Raw genomic sequence first — 16875 nt, 5'->3', positions numbered from 1 at the left:
AAGTGCTCAGGGCTGCTACAATGGAACGATCGCAGGGCTCCACTGCTACGCTAGTAGCGTAGCGTAATCTCTACCAGACAGGTATTCTTTCTGGGTAAGCCAGGTGTTTTGCGTCAAGCCGACAGCCATGGGCAAAAAGTTACGCCAAGCAGCTAGCGTTTGTCTGCCCTTCCTACCTCCACAACTTGCGTAAGCGTCAGCTTCCGCCCCCCACCGCGGCCGCAAACTGCGTACGGCCGTCCCTATTCCTGGCGTTGGTCTACCCCGCGTGCTTCCAGTAGAGCTCGTGCTGCGTACGGAAGGGGGCCGATTCTTCACGCCGGTTACGCAGCGGCCGTTGCAACCGCATTAGCCGCCCCCGCCCGCTGCCTTTACGCCGTTTGCGTAGCGTGCCCCAAGATGGCGTCGTGGTCGTCGTTGGCGGCGGCCGGAGAGCTGGCGGCGGCGGCAGGGCTGGTGGAGCTGACGGGGGGGATGAGGCGGGCGAGAGGCGGCAGCGTCAGCAGCGTGTAGCGGAGGCTCCCGGCGTGTGACAGACTCTCCTGGGAGGCGGGTCCCCGCTGCCGGAGACCGGCGGGTCCCACTCCCCTCAGGGCCGCCCCCCCGCCGCCTTATTCCCCACTGGGCCTCGCGCCCCATCCGCGGTGTCCTCCGCTCCGCCTGGGCCTAGAGCCGAGCCCCTTCCGCCTCCTCTCAGCGCCCCGGAGCCGAGCCCCCACTCAGCCCCCTCGCTGCCCCCCCTTCCCCAGAACGGAGGATGATGAAGCTCAAGTCCAACCAGACTCGCACCTACGACGGGGACGGGTACAAGAAGCGGGCGGCCTGCCTGTGCTTCCGCAACGAGAGCGAGGAGGAGGTGAGCGGTGTTGGGGGGGCACTAAAAGTGGGGGGGGTGAGAGGGGCTAGATGGGGGCGGTCGGAAGTAGGCGGGGGTGGGGTGGGCAGAAAGTAGAATGGGGGAGGGGCTGGCCTGGGTTAAGAGTGAGTGTGGGTTGGGGGCGGCAGTGGGGGGGACTGGGAGAAGGAGGCATTGGGGTGAGGGGTGTGCTTGGGAGCAGAGTGGGTAGGAGGCCTGGTAAGAGAATTAGGGAGCCAAAGGGGAGGTGTCTGGGTGGCTCATTATGGGAAGAAAAGGCGGTGGGGTGAAGGGTGGGATGCTGTTACCAGCGTGATCGGGGGAGGCTGAATGTTAAGCCGGTGGAAACATAGTGGGTTCCCCAAGAGCAGAGGCTGAGAGCCCTTAAGAAGAGTCAGAAGCTCAAGAGGGTAGGATACAAGGAGTTGTGAGTGAGACGTTTGGGGGGAGTAGTGCTTGCAGTTTTGGAAGGTAAGAATTGGGGGTTCACAGAGAGTGAGGGGCTTAAAGGAGCCAAGATATTTAAGGTCCTTGACATGGTTGTCTGGAAAGAGTAAACACTTTTTTATTCCTGTAGCTTGAGAAGTGTATGGGGTTTTAATTTTGCTAGTCAAATAGCTAGCTCTCTATTCTGCAGTCTTGCAAACTGGAGGTGTGGGAAGGTACAATAGATTTTGGCTGAGAACAGAGAGATGTAGGAGTCTGAGAGTAAGGACAACTGAAAAGATAAAGCCATCACAAATCATTTTCTTTTTCTCCTTTTGCAAAATTTAGCCTTCTGAAAGTGTTTATATTGCATTTGATTAATTGAATGTAGCAGAAAATTTTTGCAAAGCATATTTAAGAAAATGCAAGATACAATTTTGAGTGACGGTGTGAACATGATTTCTCTGCAAATCAAAGAAGGGTGCAGAATGAAAGGTTTAAGACACTGAAGGGTGAAATGATCTCTTCTGGTTTGGCGTGGCATGGTATGGGATAGGATCTGGCAGTGGGCTGCACTAACCACAGTGGCAGAGCTTCAGTCCAGCACATCACATGAGATGGGAAAGGAAACATGACCCTGGATTTATAAAAAGAAACTGGGATAAAAGGGACTGATGCATTGCCAGAAACCACTGTCCAGAGAGGCTTGGGAGGAAGTGGGAATTAAAGGTAAACTGGTTTGCCTGAGAACAATTATATTGTAGAGGATATTTGTGTCTGTAAGACTAAAGGGAGTGAATTTGCACAGAAATGTGGTTTTCAACACTTTAAAAAAACCTTCCTATTTGGGGTACAATATTTAAAACAAACCAAGAGATACCCCTATGTGAGTGTAATGGAATCATATTGACTAGATCTGATTTACTGGTTCCTTGGTGGCTGTACCAAAGTCTTTGTTCTCCTGATTATCATAGTTGTAGCCAGAGGAAATCTGAAGGGAATGCAGACAGTTCACTGGAAAGTTAATTAGCATACCATTTGGTTATTATTTAATGTAGCGAAGGAGCCTTTTATAGCTGTGCTGTCATTGTGAAGGGTGTCAGCATTTCAGTTATAAATGGTCTGAAAGATTTAAAACGGGTTCTCAAACTGGGGTTGGGACCCCCCAGGGGGTCGCGAGGTTATTACATGGGGGGGTCGCAAGCTGTCAGCCTCCACCCCAAACCCCGCTTTGCCTCCAGCATATATAATGGTGTTAAATTAAAAACACTTTTTTATATATTTATAAGGGGGGTCGCACTCAGAGGCTTGCTATGTGAAAGGGGTCACCAGTACAAAAGTTTGAGAACCACTGATTTAAAACTTCCTTGTAAAAACTTGTCTAGACAAAAAAAAGGTCTTTCTTACCAATTTCTATGAAACTATTTTGCAATTTTAAAATAAGTATAAGGGAAAATGTAGCCTTGTGGTTTCAGAGGTTGCTTTGTGGTGCAATGATGCTGGGCCTAATTAAGAAAATAACACTTCCTGGAGCAGTTTTACACAATTGATTAGGCATATGTGGTAACTTTTTCATAAGCATTCCTAGACAGGTGTGGTTAGGTACATTTTCATTGTAGTGTCTGGATTGTAATATGACTAAATATGCAAACATATTTGTCCATGGCAAGCATATGATCTATCAGCTTTTGACAGGTTGTCAGTTTGTACATTACGACAGTTGAATTTGCAGTATCACCATAGACGGAACCTCTTTCCTGTTACTGATCTGTTCAAGGCTGTTTTGGTCTTGGTTACACAAAACGACTATACTTCAAAGTAAGGGTTTGACAGCCTGAGAAAGTTGAACTGACTTGATTTAAGGTTTGATTATTTATTTTAAAAACTGGTTTAGTAAACTGATGCTAATGGTTGTGTGGACAATAACTGTTTGGGTTTAAAACAGGCTTCTTTCAGTGTAGTTTAAGTTGATGAGGAATCAACTTAGGCTAAACTGAAATAAGCTACTCTTACACCAAAATAAGAGGTTGAAAACCCCATTTAAGTTAAAGTGATGCAACTTCTCCCTGTAGATAAGGTCTAGCAAAGTTCTGACTACAGCTTTCAAAAACAAAACAAATTAAGAGTTCAGGACTGGCTACTGAACCATGCCTGATTGTCTCTTGTCACAGTTGTGTTACAGAAGGCTCTGGAGAAGTTGTGTGGGGCTCTGGAGAAATGAGAACCTATATTCTCAATGTCCTTCCTTTTATGGATTTCATTCCAACCACTATTAATATACAGGAAGTGTGTGTGATCACAACAGTAAAATCAGTTAGCATGGAAGTTCTCAACTGGGGGTGAGGGGGGCACAACAAGGTTTCAGTAATGCCATTCACTGACATTTGGCCTGGCCCTCCCACCCCATCACCAACAGTGGGGTAGCCAGGGCAAATTTGAGCGAATAGCATTGCAGTCTGGCACGTGGAGTCGTAACACCACTCAAATTTGATCTGGTTGGCCCCCTGCCAGGCCTAGGGTGGGGTGGGAGAGAGTTGTGGAAATGGCTGAGGAGGACAACAGGGCTGAGAACCCATGTGGGTCACGGCAGGGCTCCTTGGTGGTCTCACCTCACTCACTGCACCGGCTCCATGCCAATTGCTGCTGCTTGCACTTGGTCCTGCTGGCCTCACACTTTACGCAGGTGCAGTTGCACCTCTGGCAGGTGGTGCAGGCCAGGCCTGCCGTGCAGCAGTAGCTCCAGCACAACCTTGAGGACTTTGCTTTCCTTGGCTGCCTTGCTGCATGATCGGGGGCTGGCGGATGGGCCAGAGGAACCCTGGCAGTGCCAGCCTTCCATAGGGCTTACAGGAGTCTCTGAGCTGGGACCAGTTCTAGGGCCCAGGGGACTGGCCCTTCCCACCCCACCCTGAGGAGTGGAGGAGTGGGATTGGGTATCCAGCCATTATTGAATGAGCTGCCACCCGTTTGCTTCCTACTTGACATCTAGTCAGTTACAAAATAAGAGTTTAGGTCCTGCTCCCGCCACACCTGTTCTGTCCTACCTTGCAACCTCACCATACCTCTGCTTTGAGGGTATCTCTATGCACACCTGTGCCTGTCTGTCATGATGGAGGTACAGATGGGCCAAATTCGAGTGGCATACCAGGCTCTATCCTTCTCACTATTGTAAGGGGTGATGAGGAGCTCTAAGTGAGTATGTTGTGGGGAAGGCATGAGGGTGGAAAAACACCCCTCCAAGGTGTTTTCATAAAGTTGAGAACCTCTGGTCTAATGGATAGATGAAACAGAATCTCACATCCCTAGTATATTACTTTAAGTGGCCTATCTTGAAACAAACCATTTTTCAATAAATTGTCTACAGACTGGGTATCTTGTTTTTTTTAAAGGGTCTATTATTGAAAAATCAGTGTTAGGACAGAATACTTAAATGAGGTTGTGCTAGGAATTGAATACATTCTTTCTCCGTGTGTTATGTTTTCCATACCTAAATTTTAGATAAAAACACATTTCTGCTTCAAAAATTACTCTAGAATTAGTAAAGGAATAATTAATTTAAAAAGAAAACCTGAAGAACACACACAAAAGAATAAACTTCTAAATTGGCTCAGTGCACAGAAATCCTTTTATTGTATTCCTCTTCTTTGTGAAACAATAGATTCCCCCTTAAAGGAAAGTCTGGCATGCCAAAAAAAAAAAAAGGCAACATGGCTATTTCAAAGAGATTTTGAACAGCTTTCAGAGAGCCTTCTAGCAATAGTTAGCATAAAAGTACTCTGAGAAGGATGAAAAAACTAGGGCGAGTAAATTCGTGTGATAATTGCTGCCTGTGTGTGAGAGAAGAAGAGACTAGTTTAGAAATTTAAGTAACTGTTTAAAGGAAACAATATAATCCTGAATTTAGTTTATAACACAATCTTAGAACTTTGAAGTACTGCATTTTAGCACCTGTGATCTCTTAAGGGTTTTTAAAATTTTGCTGCTGGTTGTATTTAAAAAAAAAAAAAAGAAACATTTTTTATAGACTGTTTTTTCAATCAGGATTTGAGGCAGAGGTCCAGAAAATTTCACAAATTCACTTAGGTAGAATGGAAAACCATTTACTGGAACTTTATGTGCTATATTGTAATAAAAATGCCAATTATAAATGTTCAGTTCTATTGGGTTTTTTAAAGCCTTGGCTTAGAGTGGCTATAGCTTGACATATCTAACAGCTGACAGGTTGCTCATTAACAACTTAACGGTTTGAGGGAATTTTGGGGGAAATACTTGTTTTGCAAAGAGCAGGGCATTACTGCTCTCCAGTTTTCTATTGAATGAGGAATAAAACTGGATGAGGAAAACTATGAAAGTATACCCAGTCTATAGAGAGCATTCCTAAAGCACTCTAACACTCAAACTTAAGAAGGTGAGCTATGTTTTAAGAGATACATGTGAATATCTCCCTGCTTACTGATGGTGACATGACATCCTTATAGTATCCTTATAGCAATTACTTACATGGAAAGGTAATATTAGAAAGTATTTAATGTATGTTCAGTTATCTTTAATGTGATTCAATAGCTGGAAATAAGGAAAGCCAGCATCATGTGATCAGCCAGTTTTCCACAGACGGCAGTCTGAGAATCACTCCTCTAAAGGCTTAACTTGACTATTGTTTATATTTCCTTCAACTACATAAAAGGTTTCTGTGAAAGCAAAATAAAAATACCCACCATATTTTGCTAATACAGTATTGCATCTGCACTAATATAATGCTTAAAATCCACTTCCCCATGGCGTGTAGTAAGTTTCCAAGAAAATATAAGCTTTCATCTTAAAAAAAAAAAAAGTGGTTTCTAGATTGTATGATTGTAAGGTTACCTTCTTAAATTGAACTGCGTGTGAACTGATGCAACATTCAGTTCTTGAAACTACGGAAATGCTGGTGGGGTGTGAATATGGTTGTGTGGGATTAAAAGAGGAAGGGTAAGATTGGTGGGATATGTGTAAAGTAAGAGGTTGGCAGAGAACTTGTGGAAGAGAATGCATGGAGAGGAAGTACAGATGAAATAGACACTGGAAGTAATGTAGGGAAGGATGAATCATAATTGAATACAGGGAAGAAAGTGGAAATGAAGCCAGGAAGGGAAAGAAGGATATGAAAACCCCAAGAAAAACAGCAACATTTTAAACTTTATTGAATAGAAAATTGTAATGTTGCAACTAAATACAGTATATAGTAAATGGACAAAACTATTGTATTTCTTTAAATTGCAGGTCTTTCTCACCCTGGTTGGTAGGTTTAATCCTCAGGCTAGTAGGTGTCTGGTCAACTTTTAAAATTCTGTATGTATTTATAATATAGTTTGGCCCTTTTTAACTGTCTTTGAGTTACAGAGAATAAGCACTATGAACCTGTTTTGAGAATATTATGTGAAATTGCAGAATTCAGTGGGATAAGAGACTCCTATGTGGGCATAGTTAAAAAAACAAATTACGGGCCCTTGGTGTATTTTCTAATTCCTAACAAGTTGGCTCATGTTTCTTCTTGCACATATAGGCGCATATCTCTGTCCAGTGTAGATTTTACAAAACAGAAGAGCTTGTTTCCTCTTCCAATCTATAAATAAAAACTAGGTTTGAGAGGATGAGATCTACCAGTTCTAAAATCTTGAAGGACATCGTGACCAGAAAGAGTTCAATTCACTGACTACAGATAATACTTTTTTCTTCATACAACATTTAGTTTTCAACGGAGAACATGTTTTGATAAACTTTCTTCTTATTTATCCAACACATGTAAGATAGCTTTACTTAACTAATTTTAAAACACTTTGAAATGTGGTATTTTTAATTGAATTTGAATTTCCATCCCACTAGAGCTTGATACAAATCACAAGTAAAAAATTTATTATTATCTAGTAAACAAGAAGTGCATTATTCACCATTTCTAGCATAATACCATATGTAAAAATTAAGAGTGAATAAATGTAAATTAAATTATTTAATTGCTTAAATGTGTGTAGATATGGTGTAACCTCCTTGTTACCAAAAATAAACACCAAATTTAGGCCTGGTCACACTGTGGGGGCAATCAATCTAAGTTACGCAACTTCAGCTACGTGAATAACGTAGCTGAAGTTGACGTACTTACATCTACTCACCGCGGTGTCTTCACTGCAGTGAGTCGACAGCTGATGCTCCCCCGTTGTCTCCGCCGGTGCCTCTTGCTCCGGAGTTGACGGGAGAGCACTCGGCGGTCGATTTATTGCGACTAATCTGATCCGGCGGGTAGTATAGACAAGCCCTTGGGGACTGGTGCTGGTCAATGGACCAGTCGTTGAGAAACACCGAACTGATCTCAAGACTTTACATTTCATGGCAAGTTCTAATAGAAATAGTGGAGGTAGCCAATGTGGAGTGGAACTGGATGAGCTTTTGAGTGCGGTTCATGAGTTTGGTAATGATAAATCCTGCTGCTTGATATCTTGTCTGCCCTTCCTCTGTCATGTCTCATCAAGTATTTCTACTTGCCTGTCTGTCCTTAGACTATGAGCTCCACAGGGCAAGGACTGGCTTTTCTTGAATGTCTGGAAAGTGCATTGCTAAAATATCTTTGGGTTACTATCTACTCACATAACTTTAACTAAATCTCCATGCTGATAACTCCCAGTTATCCTTCATAAAGTTGCCTCCATGAAGTCACACTGTAGAAGTCATATGCTTAGCCATGACTAAGCAGTAAATAGTGGGTTTTTTGTTTTGAGCTGTAGTTGAGAGGGGCCTGGAACTTCCTCGATAGCTACAATGTATAAACTGAGGATTGATCCTTCACCTCTCTAACATCTCTCAATTCCCCTGTTTTTGCCTGCCAAAGTAGTCATGGAAACCAACCTCTCCTTTTCAGTCATGTTAGTTTTGCATAGGGAAGTTGTAAGTAGTACGTTAAGTAATTGTAATTTGAGTATTGTACATGCTTTAATTTTAGTTTAATTTAGTAGATTTCACTTGTTTGGTTGAATTTTTGCTGGTTTTGAATTGCCTTGGACCTTGCCTAAGATGTTTGTCTTGCTACTTTCCCTTCTTTGGATTTGCATAAGTACCTTTTCATGCTTCAGAGAAGGGCACTTTGCCATGAGCTGTGATGCCTGCAAGGTCTTCTCCAGAAGGAATCATAAGGACTGCCTCCAGGATGTGCCCCTGGCAAGAGGTTCTAGTAAGTGACCATCTCCTTACAGATGTCTTACTAGCAAGAATAGTGAGGAAAGATTAACATCCACAGTGCTTAAGCCTAATACAAAATGCTTGGCTGAGAAGGTGGTTGCTTTCTTTTAAAAGTACCCTGTAAGGAACCATTGAAATATGTTTCACCAGTGATGGAGCCAAGGTTCATTGCAGTAGGTAAGGGAGGTAGAGGAACAGGAAGAAACGCTGGGGTACATGGAGGAAATAAATTATTTTGGATTGTTCTTGCTGTAGCCCCAGAGGTTCCAAGCAAGATATAAGGCACATTGTATGAGTCCCTACACACAAACACAGACAATACTGCAATTGAAATAACTGAACAATTCATCTTCTCTTCAATTTTTGCTGTATTTCTGAGAAAGAGTGCCCTATCTTTGTCACTGCTTTCAAGCGGATTTCAGAGGATCGGTGTATTTTTTTTTTTAAACATTCTATTCTATTTTTAGCTGAACTTGGTGAAAATCTCACTTTGTCTCTGTTGCAGAAACACTAATGAATTTTGCTAGTAAAACTAGCATGTGTAATGGCTGCATAGCTATTATATACTTTTTTGAAATAAAAGTTCTCTTCTTTTTGTAGATTTCAAATATATTTCAGTGTTTTTAAATGCAACAATGGGAATAATTTTCATCACACTGTTAGAGGTACACCTCTACCCCAATATAATGCTGGTCTCGGGAGCCAAAAAATCTTACCCCATTATAGGTGAAACCACGTTATATTGAACTTGCTTTGATCCGCCGGAGCACACAGGCCTGCCCCTCCGGAGCACTGCTTTACTGATGTATACTGAAATGCTTGGTGAATTTTAGGATGTTTCCAAAAGGTACTTTTGTCTGATGCTAGTACTTCACGACTATTGCTTCTAGAACATGCTGTGGTTAGAGTAGGAATCTGGGGAGTCAGGACTCCTGGGTTCTGTTTCCACCTTTGCCACTGGCTTGCTGTGTGGTATGGAGCTCACTTCACTTCTCTGCCTCTGTTGTTTTATTTATTTATTTATGTTGTAAAGTAAGTATAATACTTTCTCATAGGATTATTTTGAAAAAAATCTGAATTACAGAAATCACCAGTGTAACGAGACACAGTGGAGTAAGACATTTAGGGCTTGGCTACACTCGAAACTCCAAAGCGCTGCCGTGGGAGCTCTGCGCCAGCGCTTTGAAGTGCGAGTGTGGTCGTGGTGCCAGCACTGGGAGAGAGCTCTCCCAGCGCTGCAGGTACTCCACCTCCCTGAGGGGATTAGCTTACAAGCGCTGGAAGCGCAGCTCCCAGGGCTGGGGCACTGTTTACACTGGCGCTTTACAGTGCTGTAACTTGCTGCGCTCAGGGGGGTGTTTTTTCACACCCCTGAGCGAGAAAGTTGCAGCGCTGTAAAGCGCCAGTGTAGCCAAGGCCATAGTGATAATATATTACTGGATTACAAGCTTGGCAGGTGAAGGCATTAGCTGCACCAGCCTGACCAAATGCAAACTTTGATAATTATGTTTTTCCTATTTCAGTGTATTATATTATAGTTGCAAATGGATGTTGTGTTGACTTCTTGGACTAAATTATTGTGCACTGGGTTAACCATTTGACCAGAGGTGGCCATGCTTGTATGATGGGCAAAATAACAGGTCGCGTGTGTGTGTGTATTATATGTTCCTTATGTCCACTTAGTAAAATTTGTAAAGCACTTCAGGAACATTCTGGATGCGTAATAGTTATAGACATAAGATAATTCTCATGAGCAGAATAGAACAGTTCTTGTGAAGGTCTGATTTTTTTTTTTAAGAGAGACTGAAAATATTTATAATAAAAAGGACTTGGAATGATGTATTTTTAAACAAATTCAACATTAAGGCCAGATTAAGAGTTGATAGTGGAAAATGATAGCTGGAAAATAATGCTACAAAATCCACTTGCTATATCAGTGGTCCTCAAACTTTTTACCTTGTGCACCCCCACCCCCCACACCGCTGTTGGGAGCCAGGGCTGCAGCTGGAGGTGGGGCTGGGAGTGGAGCTGCAGCCAGGAGTGGAGCTGCAGCCGGGAGCTGGGCTGGAACAAAGCTGAGAGCAGAGCGGGGCTGGGTGGCACCTCCCTACCCCTCATGGGGACTGGCCCAGGCCCTGCTGCGCTCCCCCCCAACCCCGAATGTTCCTCCATGCCCCCCTAAGGGGGTCCGCTCCATTGTTTGGGGACCACTGTGCTAGATGGTACAGAAAACAGACTGATCAAGTACTGTTTCTCTATGTGCATATGTAATATGTTATCTGTTCCAGAACTGGCCCATCTTCTAAAATGGTGCCAATGGTGCACATTTAAAAAGGAATGCAGTATCAAAGTCAGTTTGCTGTATTATATAATAAAACTGCTTCTGAATGTGACAGTTTATTGGTTATTCCTTTTGATATTACAAAGACATGTAAAGACAATGAAATAAGACACATGACAACTTAAGCCCAACCAAAGTTTTGTCTTTTTTTTTTTTATTTTTTTTTATTTAGGTTTAGAATATTCATAAAATTAGTAACACAGATTGGATACTGGGCCATATAAATACTTGTATAGATGGATAGCATTTCTGTTGTTGATCTAGATTAGATTAATCTAGACTACATCTTTAAATTGCACTGACTGTAATAGGGAGTTAACCACAGATGGTAGAAGGCTAGAATTTCCCTCTTAATGTGGGAATCTCAGTGCATAAGTGGAATTATTTAGGACACCATGGCATGGTGGTACCAGGATGTTTTAGCCATTCATTAATGTATTTCTGAGGAAGGTAATGATTAAATCTATTAGGACATTGTTAAGTAGTTTAGATCAAACATTTAGCCTGCCTTTCCTGGCCGATGGGGGAGAGGATTTGTTTTGTTTAGAAAATATCTCATAGACTTTAAGGCCAGACGGGACCATCGTGATCATGTAGTCTAATCTCCTGTATATTGCAGGCCATGGAACCTCACCTACCCACTCCTGTACTAGGCCCATAATCTCTGGTTAAGATACTGATGTTCTCAAATCTTGATTTAAAGTCTTCAAGTTACAGAGAGTTCACCGTTTACTCTAGTTCAAACCAGAAAGTGACTTGTGCCCCATGCTGCTGAGGAAGGTGAAAACCGCCTAGGGCTCTACCAATGTGACCTGGGGGAAAATTCCTTCTCAACCCCAAATATGGCAATCATTTAGCCCCTGAGCATGTGGCAAGACCCACCTGCCAGCCACCTGGGAAAACACTATCTGTAGTAACTCTGATCCCTCCCCCTCTAGTGTCCCATCTCTGGCCCTTTGAGATATATGCTTATAGCAGTCACAGATGGGCCATATGCCATTGTAGGTAATCTCACCATACCATCCCCTCCATAAATGTATCAAGCTCAGTCTTGCAGCCAATTAGGATTTTTCCCCCATTACTCCTCTTGGAAGGCTGATCCAGAACTTCACTCTGATGGCTAGAGACTTGTTGATGGCCAATTTGTATCCATTTGTTCTAATGCCAACCTTGACCCTTAACTTAAATAACTCTTCTCCCTCCCTGGTGTTTATCCCTCTGATATATTTATAGAGAGCAATCATATCTCATCAAGATCTCATCAGTGCCTTGTCTAATGGTAATACCATCTCCCTATCTCTACTGGCAATATCTTGCTTGATGCATCCTAGGATTGCATTGGCTTTTTTCACGACCATATCACATTAGCGGCTCATAGTCATCCTGTGATCGGCTGAACTTTCTCCTTCTCGATTGCTTCCAACTGATACGTCCCCGGTTTATAGCAAGAATTTTTGTTGTCAGTCCCTAAGTGCATGATCTTGCATTTGGAACTATTAAATTTCATCCCATTTCTATTACTCTAGTTTTCAAGGTCATCCAAATCCTCTTGTATGATATTCCAGTCCTCCTCCATATTGGCAATATCTCTCAACTTTGTGTCATCTGCAGATTTTGTTAGCACACTCCTACTTTTTGTGCCAAGGTAATTAATGAAAATGTTGAATAAGATTGGTCCCTAGACTGATCCTTGAGGAACTCCAGTAGTAACTTCCTTTCAGCCTGACAGTTGACCTTTCAGTATGACCTATTGTAGCCTCCCGTTTTAACTCTTCCTTACTCACCTTTTGATTCTTGTAATAATCCCCATATCTGCCTGTTTTGATTAATAACAAATTAGAGGAAAAAACTGTAGCCATTGGGGTGGTGGGGTTTTTTGAGAGGGAGAGCGAAGTGATACTGTAATATGTTTGTGTTCCTGCTTTCTCTCTCCTGTCTCTGCAACAGCAGTTCATTAACCAGTCTTATTCCCAGAACTGTGCTAATGTCAGAGTTTGTTTCAAAATTGTTAATTTTAATTGCATTAGAAACTGTGGTAAAAATAGAAAATAACAAAAATTGTAGGGATAGAGCTCTTACTTTCAAATTTCTTAGAGGCGGGGAAACATTTAAAAACACTTGTATTTCTTAAGAAAATAGCACAAACTTCAGAATTTTAAGCAGTGTTTAAGTAGTGCGAGTACATACATAGCTGCTAATGGAGCCCTTTGATTTGTCATGAGATTGGTTAAGCTTGATGACTTCTTCTTTCACTCCTTTCTTACTAGCAAAGCTACATCTTAAATACCAGGCTGCCGTTGCTATCAGGTTAATTCTTCTGCTATGGTTTTATTTTCTATGGTTCTATAAAGGGCAAAGATCTTCATTTTGGCGTGTCAGTCATGTGCTACGTTTGGGTCTGCTGCGTAGTGGAGAGACCTTTCTACAGCAACCCTACTGTTTAGCCAGATTGCTTGCAAGAAGTACTGTTCCCCACCCCCATGATCTCACTGCAGAAAAGGAATACTGCCAGGAAGTGAGGGTGCGGGTGGGAGGAGGAAGAGTTATAGGAATATCAGTGCCAGGCATTTTCTTTGTAATCCCTATTGGTTTTGATAAATCAAGCTGGGAGAAGCCTTAGTTCTTTATAGAATTCTATATTTATTTCTTGTAATACAGATGTTTGATGGCAAACCTCCATATTTTAGTAACTCTACTTGAAATGCTTATGCTTTTTAAAGGACTGTGTTAGAGAATGGGGAGGGGGGGATCAGAGGAGGGATTTTGTTTTAATTACAGCTGCTTTTTGACAGTGAATGGAAAGAGAGCCAGGCTTTCTCCTAAAGCCACGTGAGGCCCCCTTCCCTGCAGGGTTGTCTGGGCAATAGAAAAAGAGAAGTGCTAGTTGGCTGCTCTGGGGGTCTAATCTACAAGCCTCCCTACTCCCTTGTTAACTTCACTATAAAACTGAGGCTATAGATTTTACTATCTCAAACATAAAAGCAGTGTGTTTTGAAAGATAAGGTGGATAATAACTGTTGGCCTCTTGGCAGTGCATTGCATCAGGGCCGCCCAGAGGATTCAGGGGGCCTGGGACAAAGCAATTTCAAAGGCCCCTTCCATTAAAAAAAAAAGTTGCAATACTATAGAATACTATATTCTTGTGGGGCCCGCGGCCTGGGGCAAATTGCTCTCCTTGCCCTCCCCCCTCTGGGCAGCCCTACATTGCACTATCAGGAACATTTAATTTTTTATTTTTGAGGAAAGAAGAAATGCTGTAAAAACTACATCATGTTACTGAAATATATATTGTATTTCAGTTGACATTTTGACTAGTGGCAGAAGGGCCAGGAGTTAAATTTTCTTAGCCTTGGTCTTAGAAGTACAGAATGAAGGCCACAGCAAGCCAAAAATGAGTATAGGACTATAGATGAAAGATTGCACTTCAGCTGAGTGGGCCAGTAACTAATATAGCACAGAAGTAATGTTGAGAAATTGTTTACCATTACTTTCTCTACAGACCAGGAGAGTTAACACAAAAATACTCAGTTCTGGGAAGATGTCAGAGGCTTTTCAGTGCTGCTGTTTAGGCTGGGGAAGAGACATGTACTAATTCATTTGTGAATCCTTTGTTCGGGGACACCAGTTTTAAAGTATAAATATTCCCTTTAGAGCTTTGCACAAGTTTGTACATTTTAAAACCATGTGAAGGTGGGGCAAGAGAATGGACAGAATCTCCATTGAGGCACCTGCATCTTTCACAAAAAAACCACTTTTCATCTGCACATTTGGGTCCTATTTACACTACCAAATAATTAAATTAATGCAGTACATGGTTTGAAGCTTATCCTCATACTATAATGACTAGAAACATAATTGTTTAAAAACTGAATTCTGTAGAAATTGATGGCTTAGTTTTCTACACTTGCCTGGCAAAGCTTTCCACTCAGAGGTGGATTTTTCAAGTTTCAATCTTGTATGTGGCATTCCTATCCTTCCTCCCAAGTATTTCTTAATGATTTACAGAAAAATGTTACTTTACAGTAGGTGTGATTTTATTTATTTATTTATTTATTTATTTTTACTGGTTACCAAGCAGACTGTAAAACGTTAAAGTTGTCTTTATTTCTCTGTTTACATGCAGTCTTGGATCATACTATCCAGTTTACTTGAGACCTTTGAGCTCCATGCTTATACTGGGGAGTACAGCTTTTTAGATGTATTAATTTCCCTGTGTACATCCTGTTTGCTTTCAAAGAACACAACAATGTCACAACTTCACTTTGATCTAGGTTTTTGTCTGGTAAGAGCTGATTAGTGGCAATATCCTGTTTAAAGTAGTCAAAAATGATGCCCCTGTAGAGCATGTTTCCTCCTCCTGTGAGGGTATTTCCTCTTGCATTCAAACTATGCTAGAGTGTGAGAATGACAGGACTTTGCTTCTCACTGAGGGTTGTCCAGTTGTTCCATTACTAAGGGTATTCTGACTTGCATTAAAGAGTGAAGCTAACTTAAGTGCTGTAAAATTGTTGTTCACATCTAAAAGGTCAGCATTAGGAGTCGGGTGTTAATTAGGCCACTGCCTTGTTCTGCACTGTCAAACTGTTTTTTACAAACCTTTAGTACTGTGATAAAGTAGCTTTTTATTTGAATTTCCTCACAACTGCAAATTGACCACAAGTGAGTATGCTCTATTGATATTCCAGGGGTCTGCCTCAGGTTTTGTTTTGGAGATGGCACTACAAATTGAAATTAGTAGCTACTGAGGACAGGTATATTTTACCCTGACTAGAAAATAGATATTCCCTTCTTTCTTCCCATTGCTCCTCTTTAATTTTGGGTAAATCATGACAATTTTCTCTTTGAAATGGAGGAAGAGACATAAATATACTGACACATGAAGAGAAGGGAGTTACCTTACAAGTGGAGAACCAGTGTTAACAATTCAGTCAGGGTGGATGTTGTCCATTCCCAATAATTGACGAGGAGGTGTCAATATTAAGAGAATACAGAATATCTTTGTATTCACTATTTGAACAAATTCAAAAAATGGGCCCACTGTATCTATTATAGTGGGTCTGCTTTCACCAACTGTTCTTAAGGTTTCCTGATGCTTCCCATCATGACCCTGTTTTCAGTTGCTTATAACTTTGTCTTAACTGTTTGGGCTGAAATTTTCCTTTCTGGGTGTCTGCCTCATGCTGAAGTATTTTAGAAAATTCAGCCAGAATAGTTTTGCTGTTTCTGGGAACAAGGCTAGGGGAAAATGTTTTGCCCTTGTTAAATTGTGGTGACCATTTCTTAGACACTCTGTTGCCCCATGCTTTGCAGTAGGGACTAGAAATTTCACGGGGGGGGGGCTGGTGGTTTGTGTGTCGGGGTGTTCCTTTTGCCACCCCTGTGAAAGTCTGCCTGAATTTGTCTAGGTTATAAGCTTTTTATAAACTGGAGTTTGCTTATGCTCAGGATAGACTTTAGATTTTAGCAGCTAAATTCCAGAAAGATTCTGTCTGCACTGGGCACATTCCAGTTTGGGGCTGAGCAGGACTTTACCTGTAATTGCCGCTCTGGGTTGCTGTGGGCGGTGCTGCGTCTGGGTCAGGTTACTGGAACTGAGATCAGGGAGCTTTTGAAAATATTGACTAACTGCTCGATAAGTGTGCACTGAAATGAGGCAAGAGTCCTGTGGAAAAAATGGTATATGATCACACATTTAAAGATTGTGTAATAGTGCAAACACACGAGAGGGCTGAATTAAGATCTCACAGGCAACCTTAATTCTGGCATTCCTGAACTTTTGAGTGCTTGATTTTGCAATCTTAATGTTCTTTTAACATAGTTTTTGTGTAATATTAGTGTAAGTTGTGAGTAAGCTTTTTAGCTAACAGAAAAAGAACATTATTTTGCAAATTGATCAGTTAGACAAGACTGTATAAACTGTCAAAAGTGGAGGGAACTCTGTAAGTCTTAAGTTTGCTTTCCACACAAATGTGATTTTTTGAATGCCATATGTACAGTCATATGCATGTAGAATTTCTCATGCTAATTTGCTTTAATCTTTCAATTC

The 16875-nt window shown here is 41.8% G+C and overlaps 1 protein-coding gene across 6 annotated transcripts in view; it reads left to right on the top strand.

Annotated features, from left to right (window-relative positions):
- Window positions 1-276: 276 nt before the first annotated feature.
- The window catches only part of NUDT3 (nudix hydrolase 3), a 33038-nt gene continuing 16439 nt past the window's right edge, over window positions 277-16875 (top strand). For 2 of the 6 annotated variants that reach the window (XR_006176333.2, XM_042858113.2), the window contains exon 1: window positions 390-856. Coding sequence is in view for 4 of the 6 variants with exons in the window: in XM_042858113.2 (XP_042714047.1) it covers window positions 758-856 (99 nt within the window). In the remaining 2 variants the exon portion in view is untranslated. Of the gene's footprint in view, window positions 857-8301; window positions 8481-16875 lie in introns of those variants that run through there. The other 4 variants (XM_005309677.5, XR_010600410.1, XM_065591675.1 and 1 more) reach the window with 4 other exon arrangements.

This window comes from Chrysemys picta, chromosome 4 (genome assembly GCF_011386835.1).
Source record: "Chrysemys picta bellii isolate R12L10 chromosome 4, ASM1138683v2, whole genome shotgun sequence".
Classification (NCBI taxonomy): Eukaryota; Metazoa; Chordata; order Testudines; family Emydidae; genus Chrysemys; species Chrysemys picta.
The sequence above is the reverse complement of the archived record's forward strand: the minus strand, read 5'-3'. Positions and strand labels throughout refer to the sequence as shown.